The sequence below is a fragment of the Pristis pectinata genome, chromosome 28, assembly GCF_009764475.1.
Source record: "Pristis pectinata isolate sPriPec2 chromosome 28, sPriPec2.1.pri, whole genome shotgun sequence".
Taxonomy (NCBI): Eukaryota; Metazoa; Chordata; class Chondrichthyes; order Rhinopristiformes; family Pristidae; genus Pristis; species Pristis pectinata.
The window spans coordinates 28,637,287-28,661,269 of NC_067432.1; the positions used below are offsets into that span (position 1 = coordinate 28,637,287).

The following is a 23,983-nucleotide window of genomic DNA, read 5'->3' on the forward strand; positions in this document are numbered from 1 at the left end:
GTTGCACATCAAAGATCAGTGGAAAGTCAAGACAATATTTGACATTTCAGTGACTGTTCTTCTTTTCCCTCAAAGCCAATAATGAGGTGTCGAGGAATAAGTAACGTTGTCTGCCAAGCATGCTTGTACAATTTCTACCCATACTTGCTGGAACCACAAAGTAGTCCATTGTACCACTGAAGAGAAGTACTGTTTGCTTTTTATTTTACTAGGATCCTTTAAGTGGTCAAATTGGAATGCAGTACGAGTACAGATTTATTTCTCTTAAGGCTACAGGTGGCCAGTTATGAAAGAATGGTTTGTCAAAGTCTGATGCATTATTGCACGTGTAAGAACAGGTTGCTGTATAGATCCAAACCTTTCCAATGGTGAAACCTTCCATCTGTTGTACAATCGATTTGCTTTGCCGTGAAATGACCTTTATTCATGCTAAAACATTTATAATGAGAGTGCTATAATAGAGTCCCTAATCCAGTGATTGATATCGCCAAATGTTGGGAAGCTGCTCTTAGCACAGTTTTTAATATTTGGAAAAGATTACATGGTTTGATGGGGCTGTAACATATTAATATTATGAATAGGTGATTTTATACTTTTGAGGAATATTTAATGCAGTTAATTTTCAGAAATAATGGAAGATTTTTAGCCATTTAGATTAATTCCTTCATTGAAATACTCTTAACTCTGCTGATCTCCAAGTGTCACCACTGGTTCCAGGTTAGCACTGTCACATACTGTGTTTAATTCCACAACGATAAGAGATCTTGTTGTCCACTTTAGTAATGAATTTGACAACTTCCTAAAATACTTTAAGAAGTTGCAAATGAGCTTACACTCTGCAACTTTAATAAACAAAACACAGTCTAATCAAAATAAGAAACTTGGATAAAAGAGTAACGTTGACAGAGGAAAATGAGCAAAATCCTTGGGGTCATTTTTTTGAATTGGCAGCTCACTTGCATAAAGTCAAGGCGAAGAGTCTGCTGTCTTGTAGTTCAGTCAGAGTGCTAACTCAGCCCAAGAGTTGCAGGTTTGGATGCCGGGGATGTTTGTCCTGCAAACCTGTCAACAGTATATCTTTCCATATGTAGTGTTTACTCACTTTTAGGAGAGCTTGGAAGAATGCTGACGTTGCCTCTGTATCTCCTGGTTTCTAATTATAGCATGGGAGTGGCAGGAGGAGTACAGATGGTTGCCTGCAACAGCACAGACTTGTGGCTGAAGGCTGAATAATGGAAAGAAAAAGAGAGCAGAAAGTACAGATCATTTCCAGACCCTTGACCTCTGCATTTTGCCAAGTCAGACTTACAAACAACTCCTCAGTACGGTTTTGGTATCAGAGCAATAATATTGTATTTTTCTTTTAAGTTGCTTGTTGAAATGAAGCAAATTGAGGCTTCACTTTTTTGTATGATTTTCATCTTTTCTTTCCCTTGGTCTGGTTTGGTCTTTTGTTTTTACCTTCTTTTTCTCACTGACACCACAAAAAATTTGCTTAATTTGAAGTGCTCAAATACTTCATTATTTTATATCTCATACTGGCTGCATTAAATATCATGCAAAGTCTTGTAGATTGAGCACCTGATGGAATAATTAAATGCTGTATTTTTCAGCAAGTGAGCAAACTCTTGTGCTACCATTTTACAAATACCTATCTGAAACTCAAGCTGGATGTTACTAATGCATGTTTCTGAGAATTTAAAGAAACATTTTTTAATGTTTCTCGTAGTATGAAGGTTCTTTTCATTAGCGCCAAATAAACCTGAATTGTATGTGGATAAACTGAAAGGGGCTTAGTGTTTTTAATAGGTTTTTATTTGAGGCAAATTGGGTAATGGTGTCAATACTGGAAACTACACACAGTCCAGTGTATGTTTTTGAAAATTAAGCTTGTGGTATAGTGACGAAAAGCTGACACAGGCAATAAATCCTTGTAAATTGTTAATACTGTAAACAAAGCACTCTTTCTCTAACTACCCTTAAGGACCCAAGTTAGTAAATGTATCACGTGGCCCAGTAAGAACTGTACTGATCTGGAAGTCCTGCACACTCCGCAAAGTTAACTGAGTAATGGTCCGGGAGGTACAACAGGACAGAGAAAACCTTAAACTGCAAAGGTTCCTGCTCCTGATCACCAGCCGATGAATATTACAGGACATTATGTTCAAACTACCCTCTGAGCTATCCTTGAGTGGAGATTTGTGTTTAAATTTTTGGATATTTTTGTAATTTTATAAATTACGGAAGATGTTGTTTTCATTGTAGATATAATATCAAAACCTTCTCTGCAACAGTAGCAATTGTTTCTTTTGGGTAGCTGACATTTTTCACAAATTTGGACAGATCTATAAAGAAAATAAACCACTGTAGGCAAGCATAGAATGAGACTTGGGATATGGAGCTGAGTACAGTTGAGTTGTCTGCCAACACTTGATGTTTGGACTTGCATGAATAATGGTGATTGGAACAAGATAATGGTGGATTGTTGGTGCCCCTGGAGTTACAGCACAGTGTGATTTTTCTGTCTTCAGGGACGGAAGAGGCAATGAATGAAAGTCATAAAACTGCAGATGCTGGAAATCTGAAACCAAAACAGAAAATGCTGGAAACACCCAGGTCAAGGAGCATCTGTGGAAAGAATAACAGTTAATGTGTCAGGTCTGGGACCCTTCATCAGAACTGGGAATAATTTAGACTAGGGAGCAGAGAGGTAGAGGTGGGAGATGGGTGGAACAAAGGGGAATTTCACTGATAGGGTGAGACTGGATGACTTAATATGACAATTAAATTCAGATTAAGCTTGTGTGTGTGTGTGTGTGTGTGTGTGTGTGTGTGTGTGTGTGTGTGTGTGCGCGCGCTGTGTGCTGTGTTGCTAATGGTAAGGTTGTGGGACATGCCCAACAGGGTAGACTATCAAAAAAATTGGAAAGAGCTGAGCCAAAAATGATGGCAGGCTAAAACGGCCAATCTTGTACGAAGAGAAAGGTTGAGTGAGTTATCTGAAGTTGGAGAATTCAGTACTGAGTTCTATAGGCTGGAACATGTCCAGACCGAGGATGAGGTGTTGCTCCTTGAGCGTGTATTGGGCCTTGTGACAGTGCAGGAGATCAGAATGGGAGTGGGATGGTAAATTAAGGTAACGGGCATCAGAAGCTCAGTAACTCCTGAGGATTTTCTACAATGCGATCACACAATTTGCTTCTGGTTTCTCCAGTGTAGAAGAGGCCACATTGTGAAAATTGAATGCAGTGTACTAGATTGGAAGAAGTGCAAGTGAATCGCTGCTTCACCTGGAAAGACTGTTTGGTCCCTGGACGGCGGAAATGGAAAAAGCGAAAAGACAGCGAGTGGTAGATGAGGATGTTAGAGGGGACCAGAGTGTTGCAAAAGGAGTGATTTCTTTGAAGTAATGAAAGGAGAGGGAGGGGGGCATGTATCTGGTGGTGGAATCTTGGAGCTGGTAGAAATTGTGAAGGATGATCTGTTGAATGCAGAAGCTGACGGGGTGGAAGGTAAGGACTGGGAAACTGTTCTTGTTCTGTCTAGGAGGAGAAGAGGTGAGAGTAGAGCTGCTGGGAATAGATGGGATGCAGTCAAGCGTCTGTCCACTATGATAGAAAAGCCGGGAAGAATTTGTGTTGCAAGGAAAGGACAACAATTGGTGAGAAGGGAGTGTTTTTCTCTTGCTGGTATTTTGACATCTAACTAGCACCAAATTCTCATTTAAAAGTAAACTCGGAAGTCTCATTTTGTTAGCAATGACCTGGCTGCACTTCAGTGTTGGACTCTTCATGAAGTTCAGTGGTGGAGTGAAAACTTGCTGCCGTTTCCTGACGTGTAGGCTGAGGGATCTACTTGCTGGAGGAGGGGCAGTGAGTTTATTCATTTCAGTGGGGAGGAACAGCTGCAAGGGAGAAAGCTATTAGGTCTTTTGCATTTATTTGACTTAATGGAATTTATTTCAACATTTTGCTCAGAAGTAGTTTAAAGTATTTCATTTTTAAACTTTTAATTAGTTAATTTACTTTTGTTTTGCTAACAATCAAAGCCATTCAGTGCTCAACTATTTGTGTGGCAGTCACTGGTCAAAGATTTTACAGCTATTTTGTGGACAGGACTTGTTCTTGCCTGTCCACTTGCCAGTGTTGCATCACTCAGGGTCCTGCACAGTGCAAGGCCTCTCCACTTATGACTAGGATGAAAATTTGAGTCCAACTCTGGAGTGCAGTCAGGTCATCATTAGCAAAACAAGACTTCTGAGTTAATTTTCAAATCAGAATTTGGCCTTGAAAGTTCAGCTGGAGAAAAATGGAATAGATGGGGCAGAGAAAGAACTCCAAATTTTAAGGGTAGTTTGGTTATTATTATACAAAGATGCATTTAGATCACAGTTGGAAAAGTGGTAGCAGTTCCAGATACCCCATCTTAGAAAGGATTGTGTTCAGTTCTGGTCCCCTCATTATAGCAAGGATGTGGAAGCTTTAGAGAAGGCGCAGAGGAAATTTACCAGGACGCTGCCTGGATTAGAGAACATGTCTTATGAGGAAAGGCTGAGCGAGCTAGGGCTTTTCTCTTTGGAGCGAAGGACGATGAGAGGTGACTTGATAGAGGTGTATGAGAGGTGTGCAAAAGAGGAATAATGAGACAGTGTTCATGGACCATTCAGAAATCTGATGGTGGAGGGGAAGAAGCTGTTCCTGAATCTTTGAGTGTGGGTCTTCAGGCTCCTGTACCTCCTCCCCGATGGTAGTAACGTGTAGTAACATGTCCTGGATGGTGAGGGTCCTTAATGATGGGTGCCACCTTCTTGAGTCACTGCCTTTTGAAGATGGCCTCAGTGGCAGGGAGGGTTGTGCCCGTGATGGAGCTGGCTGAGTCTACAACCCTCTGCAGCCTCTTTCAATTGATCGTGGAGTAGGTTTATATAGGTCAGCACAACATCGTGGGCTGAAGGGCCTGTACTGTGCTGTACTGTTCTATGATGTATTAATCTTGGAGGGGGTGCAACATGAATTTAACAATGTGATACTTGGATCAAGTTGTCCAGTACTTAAATGAAGAGAAGAGAATTGGGATGTATTCCTAAAAAATTAGAAGGTTAAGAGATGATTTGCTTGAAGCATTGTTTGATTTGCTCAACCTTGTATTAAGGGTAGCTGACAGGATAGATAAGGTTAAAGTATTTCACTTTTGGGCATCCTAGGAGTAGGGCATCTGGCCTAAAAATGAATACTAAGCATCTCAGGAATGAAATTAGGAAATACTTCCAGAGGGTGATAGAAGTTTGGAAGCCTTCCACAAGTGGCAGATCCTGTAAGGTCAGTTGTTAATATTAAATATGAGATGTTAATTTTTTTTAAGCATAGTTATTTACGATTATGAGGCAAATGTGGGTGTAGGAAATTAGGTCACACTGAGGCCATGGTCTTGTGAATAGACTCGTGGAGCTAAATCGCGGACTCCAGTTCCAATGAGTGCTGGGCTGCCTGACTGGAACAGCTGGCATGTGGACTCCATTTCCAAGTCAGGTTCTCCTGCCTGTCTCTTTTATGACAGAGAGCATTCTGTGCCTTGGTCAGGGACTCCTGGGATTTTGTGTGAGGCAAATTGTGGTCTCAGACAACTACAGGAGAGGAGGAAGTTTTCCATGCTGTTTCTTTGAAAGAGGACACTTTAGATAACTTGGACATCAGAGCAGCAGGAGTTCCTCCACAGTTAATCTATTCTGGAGTTTGATTTATCAAAGCCAGTTAATTGGGTAGCTATTCATATCTTCACTGGGATATTGTAGTGATATGTAGCAAAAGCATCAAACCAAGGCACTGCCCCTCCCTTCAGGTGGAGGTACGAGGATGCACAGTGCCGTGTCAGTGGAGAGTGGGGGAGTTCCTGGCAATTCTTGCCCCCCTGCCCCCACTAACATTGCTGGATGAACAATCTGGTCATTGTCACGTTGCTGGTTTTGTGGCAATTACATTACACAGTTACAACACCTCAAATGCATGTAATTGGCTCTAAAGTGCTTTGGAATTGCAAGTCACTTTACTGGGTGGCAAAGAGGACGTGTACACCATTTTTGCCACAATAAGATTTCTCAGGATATAATGAGTTACGAAACTGTCAACACTTCTTGTGGTGAGATGTGTGCCAAACTCTGTCAGGAGGACAATATACCCTTTATGCTGAAAAGAAATTATACACAAGAGTTGGCTGCCTCAGTTTAACTGAAGAATGTGAGTTTTAAAAATATTATACCTTCCGGCTTTGGACATTGGCACCTGGAATTTTTCTGTTTTGTTAAAGAACTGGCCTGTCATTCCAACAGTGGAGATTGAAGTCTGGATCTAAAGGAGCAGTATAGTTAGAACTTGTGTCCGGGTCATTTAGATGTTCAAATAGTACATTACGCCACACCTTTTTTTAAGATATCTTTATTAGTCACATGTACATCAAAACACATCTTTGCGTAGAATGTTCTGGGGGCAGCCCGCAAATGTCGCCACGCTTCCGGTGCCAACATAGCATGCCCACAGCTCCTAACCCGTACGTCTTTGCAATATGGGAGGAAACCAGAGCACCCGGAGGAAACTCATGCAAACCCGGGGAGAACGCACACCTTGTACATCACAGAGAATTTAATAAAAAGTGAAATGGGGAGCTGGGGAGGGAGGAGACCACTCATTGTTGAAATTAGCACCTTCATGTTGATGGACTCATTTTGTCCCAATATTTCCTATTTTAAAATTTTACTGCTTGGTTGCCAACCTTGTACTTGTTGAATGACCTGCAGCTTTCTAGAGCTTGTTTGTGATATATACATGGTGACTAGGGAGTCTGTTCTTTGAGTAGCCAAGAAGATTTCAGTTTTGTATGGATATCTGCTGTACTCCCACACAGCATTGTACTGTGAATCTTGTTGGCAGACACCTGAGTGCAACTTTGCAGCTCGTGGAGTGCAGTTAATTATTTGGCCCCTCAGTATGAGAAATCCTTTATGTTTTCTGGATTCTCCCAGGTGGCATAAATGAGAAATGACTTGTGTCCTGCCATCCAAAGCACAGCTGTCTGGAGCTGTACACAATCCTACACTCCTGTCTTGTGATCTCTTTAAAATAGCTGATTATATGAGCTTCAACCAGCTAATTTAAAACTAATAGAACCACAAAGCTAATGTTATTTCTTTGCAATCTATGTCAGAAGCAGATGATGATGATGATGATTTCACTAAATATAGCATTCTGTTTTACTGTATCCATAGACCCAGTAAGGAGGTTTTGAAAGTCATTTTGCTGGCTTTATAAAAGACCTCTTAAACAAACCACAAGTATCCATAATGTACTTGACCTGGTTCTGATGCACAACATTCTAGGATTTTGTCCATTCATGTGGGAGCTCTGGTAACCTTGGACTCTGGGTGGCACATAGCCTGGACAAAGGTACAATATAAGTTTGACAAGGCAAGTCAGGAGGTTGATAATGTGTCCTCCATTTACTTGGCTGAGTGCAGCTCCAGCAAAACTTAAGCTCAATACCACCTTGGACAAAAAGGCCCACTTTGTTGGCAGCCAATTGACCACCTGCAGCACTTACTGCCATAACTGTTGAATGTAACATCTACAGGCAAGGCTATTGACAGCAATCCACAAAGTTATAACCTCTACCATCAGAAGGATAAGGGCATCTGGTGTATGGTAATACCACCACCTGCACATTGCATGCCATCCTCTATGAAATATCTTGCTGTTCCTTCAGTGTTGTTGGGTCAATGCTCCACAGTCACTTATCAACAAGCACAAGGACTGATATCAACACAAACTATACTCATTCTAACTAGTGGCTCACTGCACCTTCTCCATGGCAAGTAGCGATAGGTAATAAATGCTGGCCTTGCCAGCGATGCCCACGTCCCATGTACAGATATCACTTCCTGCTTTATCACTTCCTTGCTATATACAGTAAGAGCCAGCACAGCCTTCTGTCGATCGAGGAAGGTAGTCTATGAAGAAAACTCATGGTCTATTAGGCAGCAGTGATCCCTGCTCCCTGAAATGTGGCTGAGACTTCGACTACCTACGGCAGGCACCTCAACACACTGGAAAAATATCAACCAAGCTGTCTCTGCAAAATCCCCTAAATCCACTGAAAGGTTAAATGAACCAACATCAACATCCTCTTCCCAGGCTAGCATTCCCAGCACTGAGGTATGAACAGCACTCAGTCCAATCTGTCAGGGAGGCCACATTGTTGGCAAGCCCGACACCAGATTCCTGAAACAGATGCTCAGTTCCGAGATTACCAGATGGACAGTGATGTGCTCAAAGTTGCCTTGAAAAAATGTGGCATTTTCACTGACCCTTGGGAATCTCTGGCTATGTCTGCTCAAAGTGGAGAAGGAACATTCAGGAGAGTGGTAAGAATCTCAAGTCCATGCAATGGGAGCACACAGAAACCCAGCAGAAGGAACGCATCCCCTCAAACTATTTTCCACCTGCTCCATCAGGCACCTCACGCCCATCTGTGAAAGTCCGTGGTTCCCATGTTGGCCACATCAATGATTTCAGAACCCACAAAATGGAGTTGAAGGAGGGTCTGCCTAAGAAGGAGATGCAACATAAGACAACTCCTGTCAACATAAAGGCTAAGACCATAAAGAGTAGGAGTAGGCCATTGCTCTTCGGGCATGCTTTGAGATTCATCAAGATTATGACTGATTTACTTCAATGCCATTTCCTCCCATTATCCCCTAATCCCTGTATATCCAGAAATCTATCCACCCCTGTTTTGAATGAATAATGACTGAGCCTCCGGTGTCCTACAGGTTAGAGAATTTCAAAGATTCTCCACCACTGTCAGAAGAAACCTCCTCACCTCAGGCCTCAAAAGCCCATCCCTTATTCTGAGACCTTGCCCCCTGGTTCTAGACACCTCAGCCAGGGGAACATCCTGCATCCAGCCTTTTGAGCCCTGTGAGAACTTTAGGAACATTCAGCAAGTGGGGTGGCATCTATGGAAACAATTAACACTTCAGTTCTGATGAAGGGTCTTTGACCTGAAACATTAACTGTTTCTCTTCTCTGTGGGTGCTGCCTGACCAACTGGGTGTTTCCAGCATTTTCTGTTTTTATTTCAGACTTCCAGCATCTGCAGTCTTTTCATGTTCATTACATGTAAGAATATTTTAAGATTCAAAGGGATCTTCTCTCATTCGTCTAACCTCTGGAGTGTAGAGGCCTAACCTACCCAATCTTTCAGCAGATCAACTGTCCCTGGAAACTGTCGAGTGAATCTTTACTGCACTTTGTCTCCTGCAAGTATATCCTTTTTTTAAAGAATGAGGACCAAAACTTTACACAGTACTCCAGGAGTGATCAGATGTAATTGCAGTAAAACATCCTTTCTCCTGCATTCAAATCCTCTCATAGTAAGTCCAATATGCCAATTGTCTTTCTAATTGCTTGCTGCACCTGCCTGTTGTCCTTCAGTGATGTACATAAGGACACCAAGGCCCCTTTGATCAGTAACATTACCCAATTACTAAGTAGATAACTTCAACATTTTTTCACATTAAGTTGCATAGGCTTTGTGCTTCCGCACTCACTCAGCTTATCTAAGTCCCCTTGAGACTTCTGTACAACCTTCTTTCTACTTACAATCCCACCTAGTTTAGCACCATTCACAAACTTGGAAATATGCCATTTGGTACCTCCAGCCAAATTGTCGATATAGACATGAGTGGCTGGGATCCATGCCTCTTCCTTCTGATATCTCACGAGGCACAGCCTCCCAACCCAAGAAAGACCCATCTATTCCCACTTCTTGCTTTTTGTCCAATAAGCAATTCTCAGATCATATTGGTGTATTGCACTCAACTCTGTACTCTAACCTTATTGACCAACTTCCTGTATGAGACTTTCTCAGAAGTCTTCTGACTGTCCATCTACACTGGTTTCACATTGATCTATTTTACTAGTTGCATCCTCAAATTACTTCAGTGGCATAATTTTTAGGGAGATCTGTTATTACATCCTTCGTTACAGATTGCAGCTTTATCCCAACCACTGATGTCGGGCTAACAATTCAGTAATTCCCTGTTTCCTCTCTCCATCCTTTCTTAAATAGTGGGGTCACATTTGTTATCCTCGAATCCACAAGAACAATTCCAGAATCTCCAGAATTTTGGAAGGTGATAACCAGTGTGTTCACTCTCTCTATTGCCATCACTTTTAAAAACTCTGAGATGCAGCTTATCATGTCCTTGGCATTTACTGGCTTTTGGTCTCTCCAACTTCTCAATAGAGACCAACTCAGAGTACTTGGTTAAGTTGTTTAATTCCTCCTGCCATTTTCGCATTCCCCATTTTAAATTCTTCCATTTCTGTCTGCGGTGTATTCACATTTGCCATTGTTAGTTATTTCCTTTTTATCTGTACAGAAGCTCTTACAATCCATGTACATGTTTCTTACCAGTTACCCTCACTTTATTTTGCCTTTCTTTTATTTCCTGGTCCTCCTCTGCTAAGTTCTAAAAGCTCTCAAAGTTCAGACCTACTATTATTTCTGGCAGCTTTTCAAGCCTCATCCATCAATTTTATGTTATCTTCAATTTCTCCTGTCACCCAGAACAGAGCACTTCTCTTGTTGGGCTTTTGTGCCTTAGAAGGAATATAATTTTCTGTAAATTAGGCCTTTTTTAAAAGGCTAGCCATTGTTTTCAACCTGTTTTCCCAATTAACCAGAGCCAAATCTTTCCTTTTGCTTTTGATCTAAGATCCTAGTTTCAGATTGAACTAATCACTTTCAAACTCACTATAAAATTTTATCATATTAAAGTCACTCTTCCCTAAAGGTCCTTTTCCCATGATCAATTATCCCTTTCTCATTGCACAAAATGAGAACTGAAGTGACTATTTCCCTATTTGGTTCCTCAAAGTACCAATCCAGAAAACCATCTTGTATAGATTCTGCCTTATTTCTGCTGATTTCTATGTCCAATCCATCTGTAGATTAAAATCCCCCCTGCTTAATGCTTTATCTCATTAGCTCCTCTAATTTCCTGATTTATGCTGAGTCTGATATTACAATTACTAAGGCAATCCCAAAACCAAGTCGCAGAATCAAGTCTGCTACAAATTCTGATCAGTATTAAATAATCTCTTCTTTATTTGCAGGGATTTGGGTGCTCCCAGGTTTGCCTATATAATAATCAGGGTAATCACATGTAGTTAATGCCATTGAATTGATCCTTCTCCTCTCAAGGCCTCGTCTAGGCTCTCAAACCGTTCTGAGATGTTTCTGAGGTGTGATAACATTCTATGTTAATGCAAGTCTGCCTGTTTTCATTATGCCACTTGTCAGACTTTCAGACTGATGGTGTATGAGCTGGGGATAGTTTTTGTTTACTTAAACTTTTTTAACAGATTTATTCCTAGCAGGAGCCAAGTCTCACTTCTCAGTGCAACCCCTCCCTGTTGCAAATGAAAATAGTTCTGCTTCCTGCTGTCTGCAAAGCAATTCCTGTAAGAATAAATCCTCCATACAGCATGCATATGGATTGCTCCACAGTAGAATTCTGACAGAGAGTGCTGTGTGACAAGAGAATGGGGAAAATATTCAGAAGGAAGATTTTATTTACAGTAATTTCTCAATTTACACATATTCAATTTATTTCTCAGGATGTCCCAAAACATTTTACAGTTAATGAATATTCTTTTACACAGTTGTAATGCAGGAACTACAGTAGTCAATTTGCCCACAGCGACATCCCACAAGCAATCTGATAATGACAAGGTAATGATCAGAACACCAGGGTTAACTCCCTTGCTCTTTTCCCCACATGAATCTACCTGAGCAAATAGTAGTAAATATCAGTTGGCTGCCGAATTGGGATGGGGTGTTTGTTGGGGGACTTGGTGGGATGGGGAGAAAAGGGAAAGTGGTTAACGAGAAAGCGGCAAAGGTTATTCATCTGTTTAGGATGAAGGAAGGAATGCACGGCTGTAGAGATGAGGGATAGAAACTATAGCTGCCAGTATTTATGGGCTAGTGAAGGCAAGAAGATCAGCTTGTATCAGACGGAATAGAAGAGGTTAGGAAAGAAGAATAGTCCAACTTAAACTGGTGAGGAGAAAGTGCCAAAATTAAATAAGAATTGGAGAAGAAATCTTTGTATCATGTTTGGAGCAACGACTGAGCCGAGTCTAGAGGGGTAGAGGATTTTCGGTGAACAGGAGCAAAGGGGAATGCTTGCAAAAGAGTTTCTAGTTTATTTGGCACTCCTGATTTCAATTAATTAACATTGTTTTCCTGCTCAGTTCAAGTCCATTGGGACACCTTTCTTAAGTGCTATTGGAATATTTTGCTCGAATGCTTTTTGTGGTAATAGAGTCAGATAAACTATTTCTATAGCGTAGAAACGTGCCCTTTGGCCCACTACATTCATGCCAGCCATCAGGTACATACCAACACTACACACGCTTATTGGCACTTGGTAACGTTATTTCTATTTGAATAACTGTATCATGTAATTAAGAGTGCATTCAGTTACCATTAATCTAATTTCAGCTGTAGTATCATTGCAGGGTTGTAATGTTCTGCACGGGATATAATGGTGATGAAAAACCTATATACCACTTCTCCTTTAAATTATAACTATAACTTAATTATGTTTGACTTTGAAATAATTTTCAAATATCTTTCAGAATGCACCATTTTCAAAAAAAAAACAAACCTCTCTTCTGGGTAAGATTGGGGCATGATTTTGTTGCAAAGCTGGTTTATAGCCTCATTGCTTGCTCGAGTTTTCAAAACTCTGAATTTTCAATTTGAAGTTTTATTTCCCCTTTAATATACGTAACAGAATTTTAAGAAGTAACATTCATGTCCTGTGGGACACCCGTTGAAACTACCCCGAGAAACAAAGGACTGCAGATGCTGGAATCTAGATGAAAAACACGATGATGCTGGACGAACTCAACAGGCCAGGCAGCATCCGTGGAGAAAAGCAGGCGGTCAACGTTTCGGGTCAGGACCCTTCTTCAGGACTGAAGATAGGAAAAGGGGAAGCCCAGTATATAGGAGGGGAAAGCAGAGCAGTGATAGGTGGACAAAAGAGGGGAGGCGGGGTGGGCACAGTGTGGTGACAGGTAGATGCAGGTAAGAGATAGTGATAGGCAGGTGTGGGGGAGGAGGGGAGAGCAGATCCACCAGGGGATGGGTCAAAAGTAAGGAGGGGAAAAAGGGAGGTAGAAAAAAGATAGGCTAGGAAAGGGAAGAAGAGGCATGGTTGGGTGGGGGGGGGGGGAAGGTGAGGGAATTACTTAAAGTGGGAGAATTCAATGTTCATGCCATTAGACTGCAAGGTTCCAAGACAGAAAGTGAAGTGCTGTTCCTCCAGTTTGCGCTTGGAATTCTCCTGGCAGTGGAGGAGGCGAAGGACTGACATATCAGTGATAGTGTGGGAGGGGGAGTTGGAGTGACTGGCAATGAGAAGATGCAGTTTGCAGTTACGGACAGAGCGCAACAGTCACCTAGTCTGCGTTTGGTTTCACCACTGTGGAGGAGGCCACACTTGGAGCACTGAATAGACTGGCTGGGTCCCTGGATGGAGGTGATGTAGGGGCAGGTGATGCACCTATGGCGGGGGCAGTGGAAAGTTCTTGGGGTGGGGGGAGTGGGAGGGAGGAGTGAACGAGGGAGTCACGAAGAGAGTGGTCGCTGCAAAAGGCAGAAGGGGGTGGGAGGGGAAGATATGCTTGGTAGTGATGTCCTGTTGGAGATGGCGGAAGTGACGGAGAATGATGTGTTGGATACGTAGGCTGGTGGGATGAAATGTGAGGACAAGGGGGACCCTGTCCCTGTTGGGTTTGGGAGGGGTGGGGGTGAGAGCAGAGACGTGGGTGCGAGCTCTCTTGACCACAGTAGGGGGGAAGCCACAGTGAGTAAAGAAGTTGGACATCTCGGATGTTCTGGAGTGGAAAGCCTCATCATGGGAGCAGATGCGGAGGAAGCAGAGAAATTGAGAGAAAGGGGTAGTGTTCTTGCAAGAGACAGGGTGGGAGGAGCTGTAATCGAGCTAGCTGTGGGCGTCAGTGGGTTTGTAGAAGATGTCAGTGGATAAGAATCTCTTGAGATTGAAACTACTCCACTTTGTTTTTAGAATTTGATCTTTAAAAGGTTAATAACCATAATGAAATCCAGTATATAAAAAAAAATGAACAAAATACTTTAATTCAGTCATGTTAAAGCAGTGGCCTTGATCATATACCTTTAGTTTTCTCTTCAGGTATTAGCTTTTTGGGGGGGACTTTCCTGGTGCTGTTTGTCAGTTTTTTCAAGTTTGAGATTGTCAAGTGGCAAGTTACAAAAGAGGATCTGTTGAAAATATTTCATAAGTTGGGGATAGTGACCATGTTAATTCAACGCTGCAAGTTTGTGTAGGGTGTTTGCCAGGTTCTATACTGGTGGGAACTCCACACTGAATTTGGAATAAATAAAATGTACCAAGAGAGGGCCATTTTATTCTGATAAGTTTGAGGTATTTATTATTGGCAACCAAAAAGCAAATTGTTTGCTTATTTTTTTAAGTGACTTGCTTCCATATGCTCTCACTGTGATGTGCCAGGAATTTAATAATGTATGAAAAGATTGTTGTTTAAGGTACATTACAATATGGTTTTACTTAAACTCAATGCTTCTATGTACTGGCACAACATAATGATTGTTGATGCTAATAATAAAGCTGTTTCTTTGGAAAATAAGAAACTAAGTTGGGATCAAGTGAAGGAATCTGAAAGTTCACCAAAAAAAACAAATTATTGAAATAAGACCATAACAAGTGGTAGAATTTAGAAGTACAGGAATTATGTTAAACTTTTGTTGAATGTTGGCCTGACCAGAGTAGACAAGACACTGAGGATAAATCTTCTGGTTTTCTTAGAAATAATTCCATGGATCTTTTGCCTCCATCTGAGAAAGTAGATGGAGTTTTGGAGGGCGAATATGATGGCAATAGATGTTAAATAGAAGCAGATGCAGTTCTGGTTGTTACATTAGAAATAAAAAGGATAGAGTTGCTGAAGAGAGTGGAAGAACCTTTACAAGGATAATTCCTGAACTGCAGGATTATGTCTGTCATGAAAAGGATGAACAGGTGGGTCTTTTATCTCTTGTAAAGAGAAGACAGGGAGGTGACAGAATACAAAGTTTCAAGATTTATGGCGAGTTCTTAGACTTGCCAAGAGTTTTCATTTTTGAGGAACAGCAAAACTAGACATAATCAAAATAGGAAATACACTGATACAGTAAATCAAACAAGGAGTTCCAAAGAGGAGAGACAAAGAAACTTCTTTATCCTGAGGTCAGTGAGAACAACCAGAGGGTAGTGAGAATGTAGAGCACGTTATCACAAGTTATAATTAAGGCAAATGCATTGATGCATGTGAGAAGGAGCAGCAAGTTGGTGGGGACGGTGCTGATAATCAGATCATGTAAGATAGAGACACAGGAGACTTCAGATGCTGGAATCTGGAGCAACGAACAATCTGCTGAAGGAACTCAAGTGGGTCGAGCAACATCTGTGGGGAGAAGAAATTGTCAATGCTTTGGGTCGAAACCCTACATCAAGTAAAATAGACGTGGGCCCAGGTAGAGCATAAGCATGAGCACGGACTGAATGGACATGTCTTGTTTCTGTGCTGTGTACTCTGTGTCCTTGTGCCTGCAGAGTGAAAGCATTAGTTTATATCCAGACAGCTCAGAAATGTCTCTGAGTTGATGACAGGCAATTCTACTGTTCGCCTTCCAAAAATATAAGAATGCATAAGGCCTGGAAATGTTGGCTAAGATGTGACTTTTATGTTGGAATGAATTGTAAATGTGTTCTAAGCCATGGCTTATCACACCGATACTTTGGCATCGTATTGTTTGCAGATACCATTGGCCTATCGCAGACCAGAAACCATTTCCACAATCTCAGTTATTTTCTTCTTGTTTAAGTTAGATCACTAAAGTATTGGAATTGTTTATATCCACGATTTCACTGGCACAATAATGTAATTACTTTTTCATTCTTTTCCAATATTAATTTTCAAAGTGCACTAGCATCATCTGTTGGCTAGTGACAGGACTGCAAGTAAACATGTACCTGGTGTTTTTAGTGTACCACTCTATATAGCAAACTACTAAAGTGGAGCAACAGTCCATATCCCCTCAGGGTGGCTCAGTGACAGAATCACTTTTAGTCTGTAGGAGGCGTGAAGACATTTCTGGTTCCCCAAAAGTTTCAGTAAAGACCCTGGAGCCAGTCACTATTCTGATCGGGTGGGATAGAAATAGATTGTTAGGGTTGTGACCAGGATTACAGGAATGCAGCAACTTGTTGCTGCTCCTGATTTCTCTGGGTAACTCCTTATTCTTCTGTTCTGTACATACCTGTGATTTGCTCTGCAATGACTGAGAATCCAGTGAGGGACATCACACGAGCTTCTGGTTCACAAGTAAATGCAGAAAAGAAAGCAGTTTTTTTGGTTTTGGGTCACTACAGGAAGCTCACAGCAGACAACTACTTATTGTCCAAGCTCTTCATTTTTTTTAAGGTTGAATATTCTTTGATATTTGGAAGTGATACCAAGGAACCAGATAATCCCTGTTCCTCTGTCCTGTGCTACCAGGCATCGGAAATCCAATGTTCTGCTTTTCCATTAGTTCACTCTTTGTTGCACAGGATGGGGGGCATGTTGCATCCTTTGTGTTGGTGGGTAGATAACAAGACAATTGTTATCGACTATCAAGCAGAGAGTTAATCAATTTGTGAACTCCACCTACTGAGATGTAACTCTTTAAAGCACCAACAGCTCATGGGGGCCAAGGTGACCCTGTTTGAGCAAAAGGGAGTTTTATAAGTGTGACCAGAATTGTCTCGCTCCGTGAAGTAACTGGCCCTGCATCAACGGTTCAGTGTGTGAAATAGCCAGGGTTTGTTCTGTTCATGAGCAGGACAAATCCACTTCAACTAATTACTAATCCATCGGTCTACTCTCCAGTGCTGTCATGTTACACTTTTAAATCTCCAATTAACTGCTTTACTGATGTTCAGTTTTGCTGTCGTCAGTTGGCTCTAGGACAGCTGTAGTCCAACCAATGGTACAAGAGCTGAACCAGAGTGGAGGTGGCTGCCATTAACATCAAGGGAGCATAAAATTGAATGTGAAACATAGTGGCCTTGTAGAACTGAGGCTCGTGGCAATCGAGGGCTGTACTCTACTAGACCAGTCGTGGTTAGATCAAAGGAAGATGATTAATGGTGGCAATTCATCTCTGCCTCAGGACGGTGCATCTGGAGTGCCTCAGTGCAGTGAGAACCATGCTCCAGTGCTTCATTGATGACTATCCCTCTGTCATGTCAGAAGGGGAGACATTTGTTAATGATTGTGGATCTTCTGCAGTGTATCACTTACAACTCCTCAGATATTGAAGGAGTTCTCTGCCTGCATGCAGCAGGATTTGGCCAAGATCCAGGTATGGGCAAGCAATTATTGTGCTTCACAAATGCCAGGCAGTTGCCATCTCCAAAAAATGAGGGCATAACCACTTTCAAAGACATTATTATTGGCAAAGCCACAGTCTTCAAGGTCATCGTTGACCAGAATCTAAACTTGAGCAACCATGTAAACATTGTACCTACAATAGGTCAGGTGCTGTGTATCCTGCACTTCATGGTTTGCATCCTGATTCTCCAAAGCCAATTTGCCATCAGCAATGCAAAAGTCAGGAAGTCACTTGAAAGTACATCGTCATTCCTTCATGGCTGCAAGGTCAAAATACTGAAAGCCCCTGTGCAATCAAATTGGGAAAACTCTTTTGTCACAAGGACTGCAGAAGTTCAGGAAGTTTTTTAGTAAGTCCTTGAGGGCAATCAAGAATTGGGCAACGTGTGCCTGCTTTGCCAGTAATGCCCACTTCTCAAAGAACTTACTGTAAAAGTAACCAGCGTGATATTAATAACAAAGTGGAGAAAGTTTTATATTTCCCTACTTTAAACTAGATGACTAACTTCTTTGTTTTTCTCTTCCTTTCCCCCATCATCCCCATTCCCAACCAACCTCTACACCACACTTCCTCTCTGCTTTTCTTAGACCAGAGATGATTTTCTGGGCCTGGTGGATATTCCTCTTCATCATATCCCGGTAAGTTGTAATTGCACCAGAGAGATCATTGTACATCTGTTGTTTAAGCCTATTTTTGTATCCTTCATGTTACTGCTTCCTGTTCTTCTATTAACTTCCTTCTGATACCTCACTTTTTGTCTCCCTGACTCCAGTTTTTCTGCTGGGTACAGTGTGGCTGCCTTTATTTGACTGTTCACTGTTCGCTGCCACTTGTGAAAAGTAGGCAGTTGCTCTCGCGAAGTAAAATCGCTGAATTTGCAGGAAATTCTAGATTTGCAGTAGCACATTGGGAGAACAATAGGATAAGTCTGGGTTCTCTGGAAGTGTTCTTGGAGTCTAGAAGCAGTAGAAAGGCATGGGTAATCAGGGCAGTCAGGGGACCACAGGGATCAGTTTCAGGGTCTCAATTTTTACAATTTATCCAAAATACTTGGATGAGGGCACTATGGGTATGCTGGCTAAATTTTGCTAATGTTACATGGGTAACAAAGCAAGTTTTGAGAAGAGCATTAAAGAGGCTACAAAGGGATATCGATAGGTTAAATGAATGGGCAAAATTCTGGGAATTGGAATGTAATGTGGGAAAATGTGAAATTGTCCGTTTTGACAGGAAAAATAAAAATAAAAGTACATTTACTGAACAGTGAGAGATTTCAGAGGTGTGAGATACAGAGATATCTGGGTGTCCTAATACATGATTTACAAATGGCTAGTGTACAGATACAGCAAGTAACAAGGAAGGTTATCAGGATGTTATTGTTTGTTATGAGGGCAATTGAATATGAAAGTAGGGAGGTTGTGCTTCAACTTATAATTGGCATTGGTGAGTACACTGTACTCTAGTGATCTCATTTATGGAAGGGTGCATTGGAAGTAGTTCAGAGAAGACTTTCTAGACTTAATATTTGGAATTGGTAGGTTGTCCACTGAGGGAATGTTGGGGAGGCTATGCTTGTATCTACTGGAGTTTAAAAGGGCAAGAGATGACTTGACTGAAACAAATAAGATCTTAAGGGATGACAGGGTGGGTGTGGGAAGGATGCTACCATGCTGTAAATAAAATTTTAAAAAAAATTTTTTTAAATTTTTTTTTGTCAGGATATCTAGAACTAGGGAGTCACACATTAAATTAAGATAGATGAAGTGAAATTTGTTTCCTAAGGGTGAGAGTTTTTGATACTTTGGCAGAATATGTGGAGAAAGAGTTTTTCAATAATTTTAATGTCGAGGTAGCTGGGTTGTTTCGGAAGCAAGTGAGTAAAAGGTTACCGTAGGTAAGTAGGAATGTGGAATTAAGTTACAATCAAGTCAGTTGTACGGACTTGTGGGGCCTAGTTTACTCTTCCTCCTAGTTCATACGTTGGTTTGGGGAAGGGAGAAGTTATGCCAGAAACACAGGAAATAGAACAGTTGATCAAAGGCTCTGAAGCTCACTCTGGAAGGAAATCCTTGGTTATGGTTAGGGTTAGGGTTATGAAAGAGGTAATGAAACCTGAGGTATCATCAGAACAGGTTCAATGGAAAATGGAGCAATTGGGAGACTCAATAGAGCACTGCTTCTCCACAGAAGTTGCTTAGATCATTATTTCAAAGGGCTATTCTTGTTAATTTAGCAGAAAACCCAGCGCTTTCATAAGCAGTTAAGAGATTTTCCTAGTACAGCAGATTCTGTGTGGAGGGCACGAAAGGAACATGACAAGACCATTCCGTAGTGTGAAGCGATGACAACTTTTCAATTCTTAGTTCTTTACTCCTGTCTGTCTTGAACTTGAGCAAGTTCCAACCACAATTTGATGTAAAATGAAGAGAACTTCTTGGGTCTGAAGGATGGCATGCAATTGGACAATTGGAAACTGATGAAGTAGAGTGTTTTTCTCAGCTTAATGACTGAAGGATTGTTGGAACAACATTAACCGATTTACTCTGTTTCTGGCCTGTGTTCTAACTTGCACCTGAAATAAAAATGCTCTTCATCTTTAGCAGGGTCAGTAACAAGAGAGAGGTTTTTCTTCCTGTACCATGCACCCATTTGCTCCACTGGAAAATCCCTTTTAGCTGCTTAAGGTGTTTTGTTTCTTTTCACTCTTTAACAAAAAAAATTGTCTGAGGTAAAATGCCATCAAATACTCAGCAGGTCATGTAGCATCTGTGGAGAGAGAACCACTGTTTCAGATCGGTGACTTTTCAATAGAACTAAGCAAAATTAAAAACGTTGCGGGGAAGTGTGGTGGGGGGATGGGAGGGGTTGTGGCTGTAGAGAACATATAAGAGTAGCTGTGCAATGGGTTGGAGATAACAAGATTGAGTGACACATGATGGCTGCTGAAAGAGGGTGGTAAAGGCTGGTGAGTAACAAATGTTGTGTCTGTGTGAGGTAGAAATTGGAAGAGGTGAATAAAATTTGAAATACCAGAAGAGAGAAAAAACCCTGAATGGTAGAAAATAGGGTCTAAGATTGGAATAACCAATTATCTGAAGTCATTGGAGTCTACGTTGAGTCTGGAAGCTTGTAATGTGCATAGTCAGAAAATGAGGTAGTCTTCTTCAAACTCACTGAACAGAATGGGAACCCAAAAATAGAGGTTAGAGTGGGCTAGAGAGTAAATGTGGCCGGCAACTGGAAGCTTGGAGACATCCTTGTGGACTAAATGAAGCAGTTTTGCAACTTATTACTGTAAAATGCCTTGTAAGTTTATTTGCTTAACTACTCACAGTTGAGGTACTATAAAGCAGTCATATACAAAGAAAATAACTCGTAGTTTGTAAAACACTGGCAGATATTGTGCAGAAGCCTGCAAGCTGGATCACACGGCTTTCTTGATGGAAAGAAAACATTTGTAAATAGATAATTGCTTGGAAAATAATTAAAAACTGTAGTGGAAAAATGTAATTGAAATATAAGCAAATACACCAGAATTAATGGCTACTTTTTAATTGCAGACTGAAAATCCAAACTTAGACAGACCATATACATTCAAGGATTTTATTCTCCATCCTAGAAGGTAATTGAAACTATTCAGATGAACAAGTACAGTGGACTGTGGCTCAATTTCTCTCTGGAGTTCATGTGAATGTTGATCTTGTATTTGGATTTTTTTTCCTCAAGTTCCTGGGGCAATAAAAAATAATGCCTCACAATTTATCTTTGTACCAAGTCAAACCTGGTGTGCTGAGATTCCTTCAGTACTTGCATTCTAAGTTGTTGGAAGCAATTAGTGAATGTGTAATAACATGAAAAAAGATATTGAAAAGCTGCCATCCATGCTGTATATTTATCTGTACAGTAAGGATGTTTCTGAAAATGTGGTCAAATGAATCATAGAAATTTACGGCACAGGAAGGCCATTTGGATCATCATCTTCGTGTTGACTGAAAAAGAGCTGTCCAAACTAAATCCACTTACCAGCACTTGGTCCGTTGTTTTGTAGGTTTTGGCATGGCAAGTGTTCATCCAAGTACTGCTTTATATTCTCTGAGCATTTTTGCTACTTCTCCATTTCAGGAAAACAGTTCCAAACTCGCACCATCCTCTGGGTGAAAAAAATTTCAGTCTCTTCTGTTCCAAGGAAAACAGCGTCAGCGTAGCCAATCTTTCATCGTAACTAAGATTCCCAAGTTCTGAACCCTCTCTCTTTTGCAATCACATCCTTCTTGTCATGCAGAGACCAGACTGCACACTGTGCTCTACCTCTGGCCTAACTAGTCCTATATGTAGTTGAGTATTACCTCTCCTCTAAAATTCTTTGCATCAATATTCTACATGCTGCATTATCCACCTCTCCTGGTGCCTTTTAAGAAAGTGTGGATGGGCATTCCAAGATCCTCTGTTCTTCCACACTTTATCCAACCATTTATGATGCAGCCTTTTTCCTGGTTTTCCCTCCCCAAATGTATTTCCTTACACTTTTGGCCATTTGCCATTTTTCTGCCCATCTGACCAGTTTAGCTTCCTCGCTACCAACTACACGCTTTTTTTGTCATCTGCCCCATCTCCATTATTATTTAAGTCTAAAAAGCAAGGAATCTAGTACTAAACCCTGTGAAACCCCACTGTGACAGTCACAGAATCACCACTGCCCTTTGCTGTAAGGCCATCAGATAATTTTGGATCCAATTTGCACCTTTCCCATGATACTGAGGGATTTAACTTTCTGATCAATCTGTCATGTGGGACTTGGGCAAATTCATTTTTAAAGTCCATGTATCAAATAGCTACCCTCCTTGTTACCTCCTCAAAAAAGTTAAATGAATCTTTAAAAAATTTTATTTACAGCGTGGTAACAGGCCCTTCTGGCCCAACGAGTACGCGCCGCCCATTTTAAACCCAAATTAACCTACCCGTATGTCTTTGGAATGTGGGAGGAAACTGGAGCACCCGGAGGAAACCCACGCAGACACGGGAGAATGTACAAACTCTTTACAGACAGCAACGGGAATCGAACCCCGATCGCTGGCGCTGTAATAGCGTCGCGCTAACCGCTACGCTACCGTGCCGCCCCAATGCATCGATTAAATTCACGCTCACTATCCTTGCCCATCTGTTTTTGTATGTTGATTACTGTGCCTTTCTAAATGATGATTTATACTGTATCTCAGTTTCCTCTGAGGAATTTCCTCACCATTGGCAGATCTGTAATTATTAGGTCCCTCCCCTTTCTCTCCTTTTCCACACTGGTACAGATTAGTGGCCATGCATTCCCCTGACACCATGTCAGTCCTGACAAAGGATCGAAAATCGGTGGTCAGGCCCTTCATTATTTCCTCCCTTGATTTCGGAAATACATTTCACCTGGGTCTGGCAATTTATCTAGATACAGTAAAACCCCTACAATCAGCTATCCCAAGGTTTCAGCATCTGGGTGATTGGATACTGTTTCCTGAAACTCACTGGGTTCATTGTAAAGTTTGTTATATCACTGCATAACATATCTTTTTGAAAAAAAAACAACTGTATTAATAGTGTTTTGGTGAATTAAGAGTAACATTCAATAGTAGAAAATCTGCTAGTCCGGCATCACCAAAGTCAAGAGGTTGCTGTCTTACCGGTGTTCCTCTCGCTGTCCCCATCATCAAATGTATTGATCTGCACTATGAAAGGTTGATCTAAATAAATTCAACTTGTTAGGATCACTGGCTTAGCAGTGTTCAGTGCTGAATCAAAACCATTCAATTTCACAAGCAGCTAGTCAAGCCAGAGCAGTAGAAGAATGCTTGGTGCTGAACCATTTCTCTCCATCAATAGGAGGGAAAATGTGATTCTCCTCCATAGTCCACTGGAAAAATGTATTTCAGAGTTTTGGGCTGAGTAATACTGAAAAAAATGTCCTCTTTTTGCACTAAAACATTTGAATTGCCTGATGGCAGTTCAACATTGTAAATGGGATTTTTTTTAGGCTAAAAGTATGAAACATCAGATAACTTGAATTAAATGACTTTGAATAACAAACTTGAAATCTGGCACTGTCTCTGCTCCCAACCTGAAAGATTAATTTCCTTCTGACATTTGGCCCTTGAGGTACCAGACACCCACATATACCTCACTCAACTGGCTATTTTTCATGGGGTGGGTTACTTTAGTAACTGTCAGCAAACTGTTCAGCTGTGCCAAATGCCGATGGATGTTCTTTGTATGGGCTTTCAGAAGGCAGTCTGTGAAGTTCCCCAAAGGACTAAAACCAATGTTAGCTGAAATTAAAGATCATGGAATCCAGGATATAGTTTTGACTTGGTTGGGAAATTGGTTGACCGACAGGAGATTGAGTGTAGGAATAAAGGACAGTTCTCTAACTAGTGGTATGTCACAGAGATCAGAGCTGGGG

At 41.2% G+C, this 23,983-nt stretch overlaps 1 protein-coding gene across 3 annotated transcripts in view; it reads left to right on the top strand.

The window, feature by feature from the left end:
• The window catches only part of nedd4a (NEDD4 E3 ubiquitin protein ligase a), a 139,168-nt gene that overhangs the window by 74,260 nt on the left and 40,925 nt on the right, over positions 1–23,983 (top strand). For all 3 annotated transcript variants that reach the window (XM_052040374.1, XM_052040375.1, XM_052040376.1), the window contains 2 exons: positions 18,132–18,182; positions 21,105–21,166. In XM_052040374.1, coding sequence (XP_051896334.1) covers positions 18,132–18,182; positions 21,105–21,166 — 113 coding nt within the window. The remainder of the gene's footprint in view (positions 1–18,131; positions 18,183–21,104; positions 21,167–23,983) is intronic.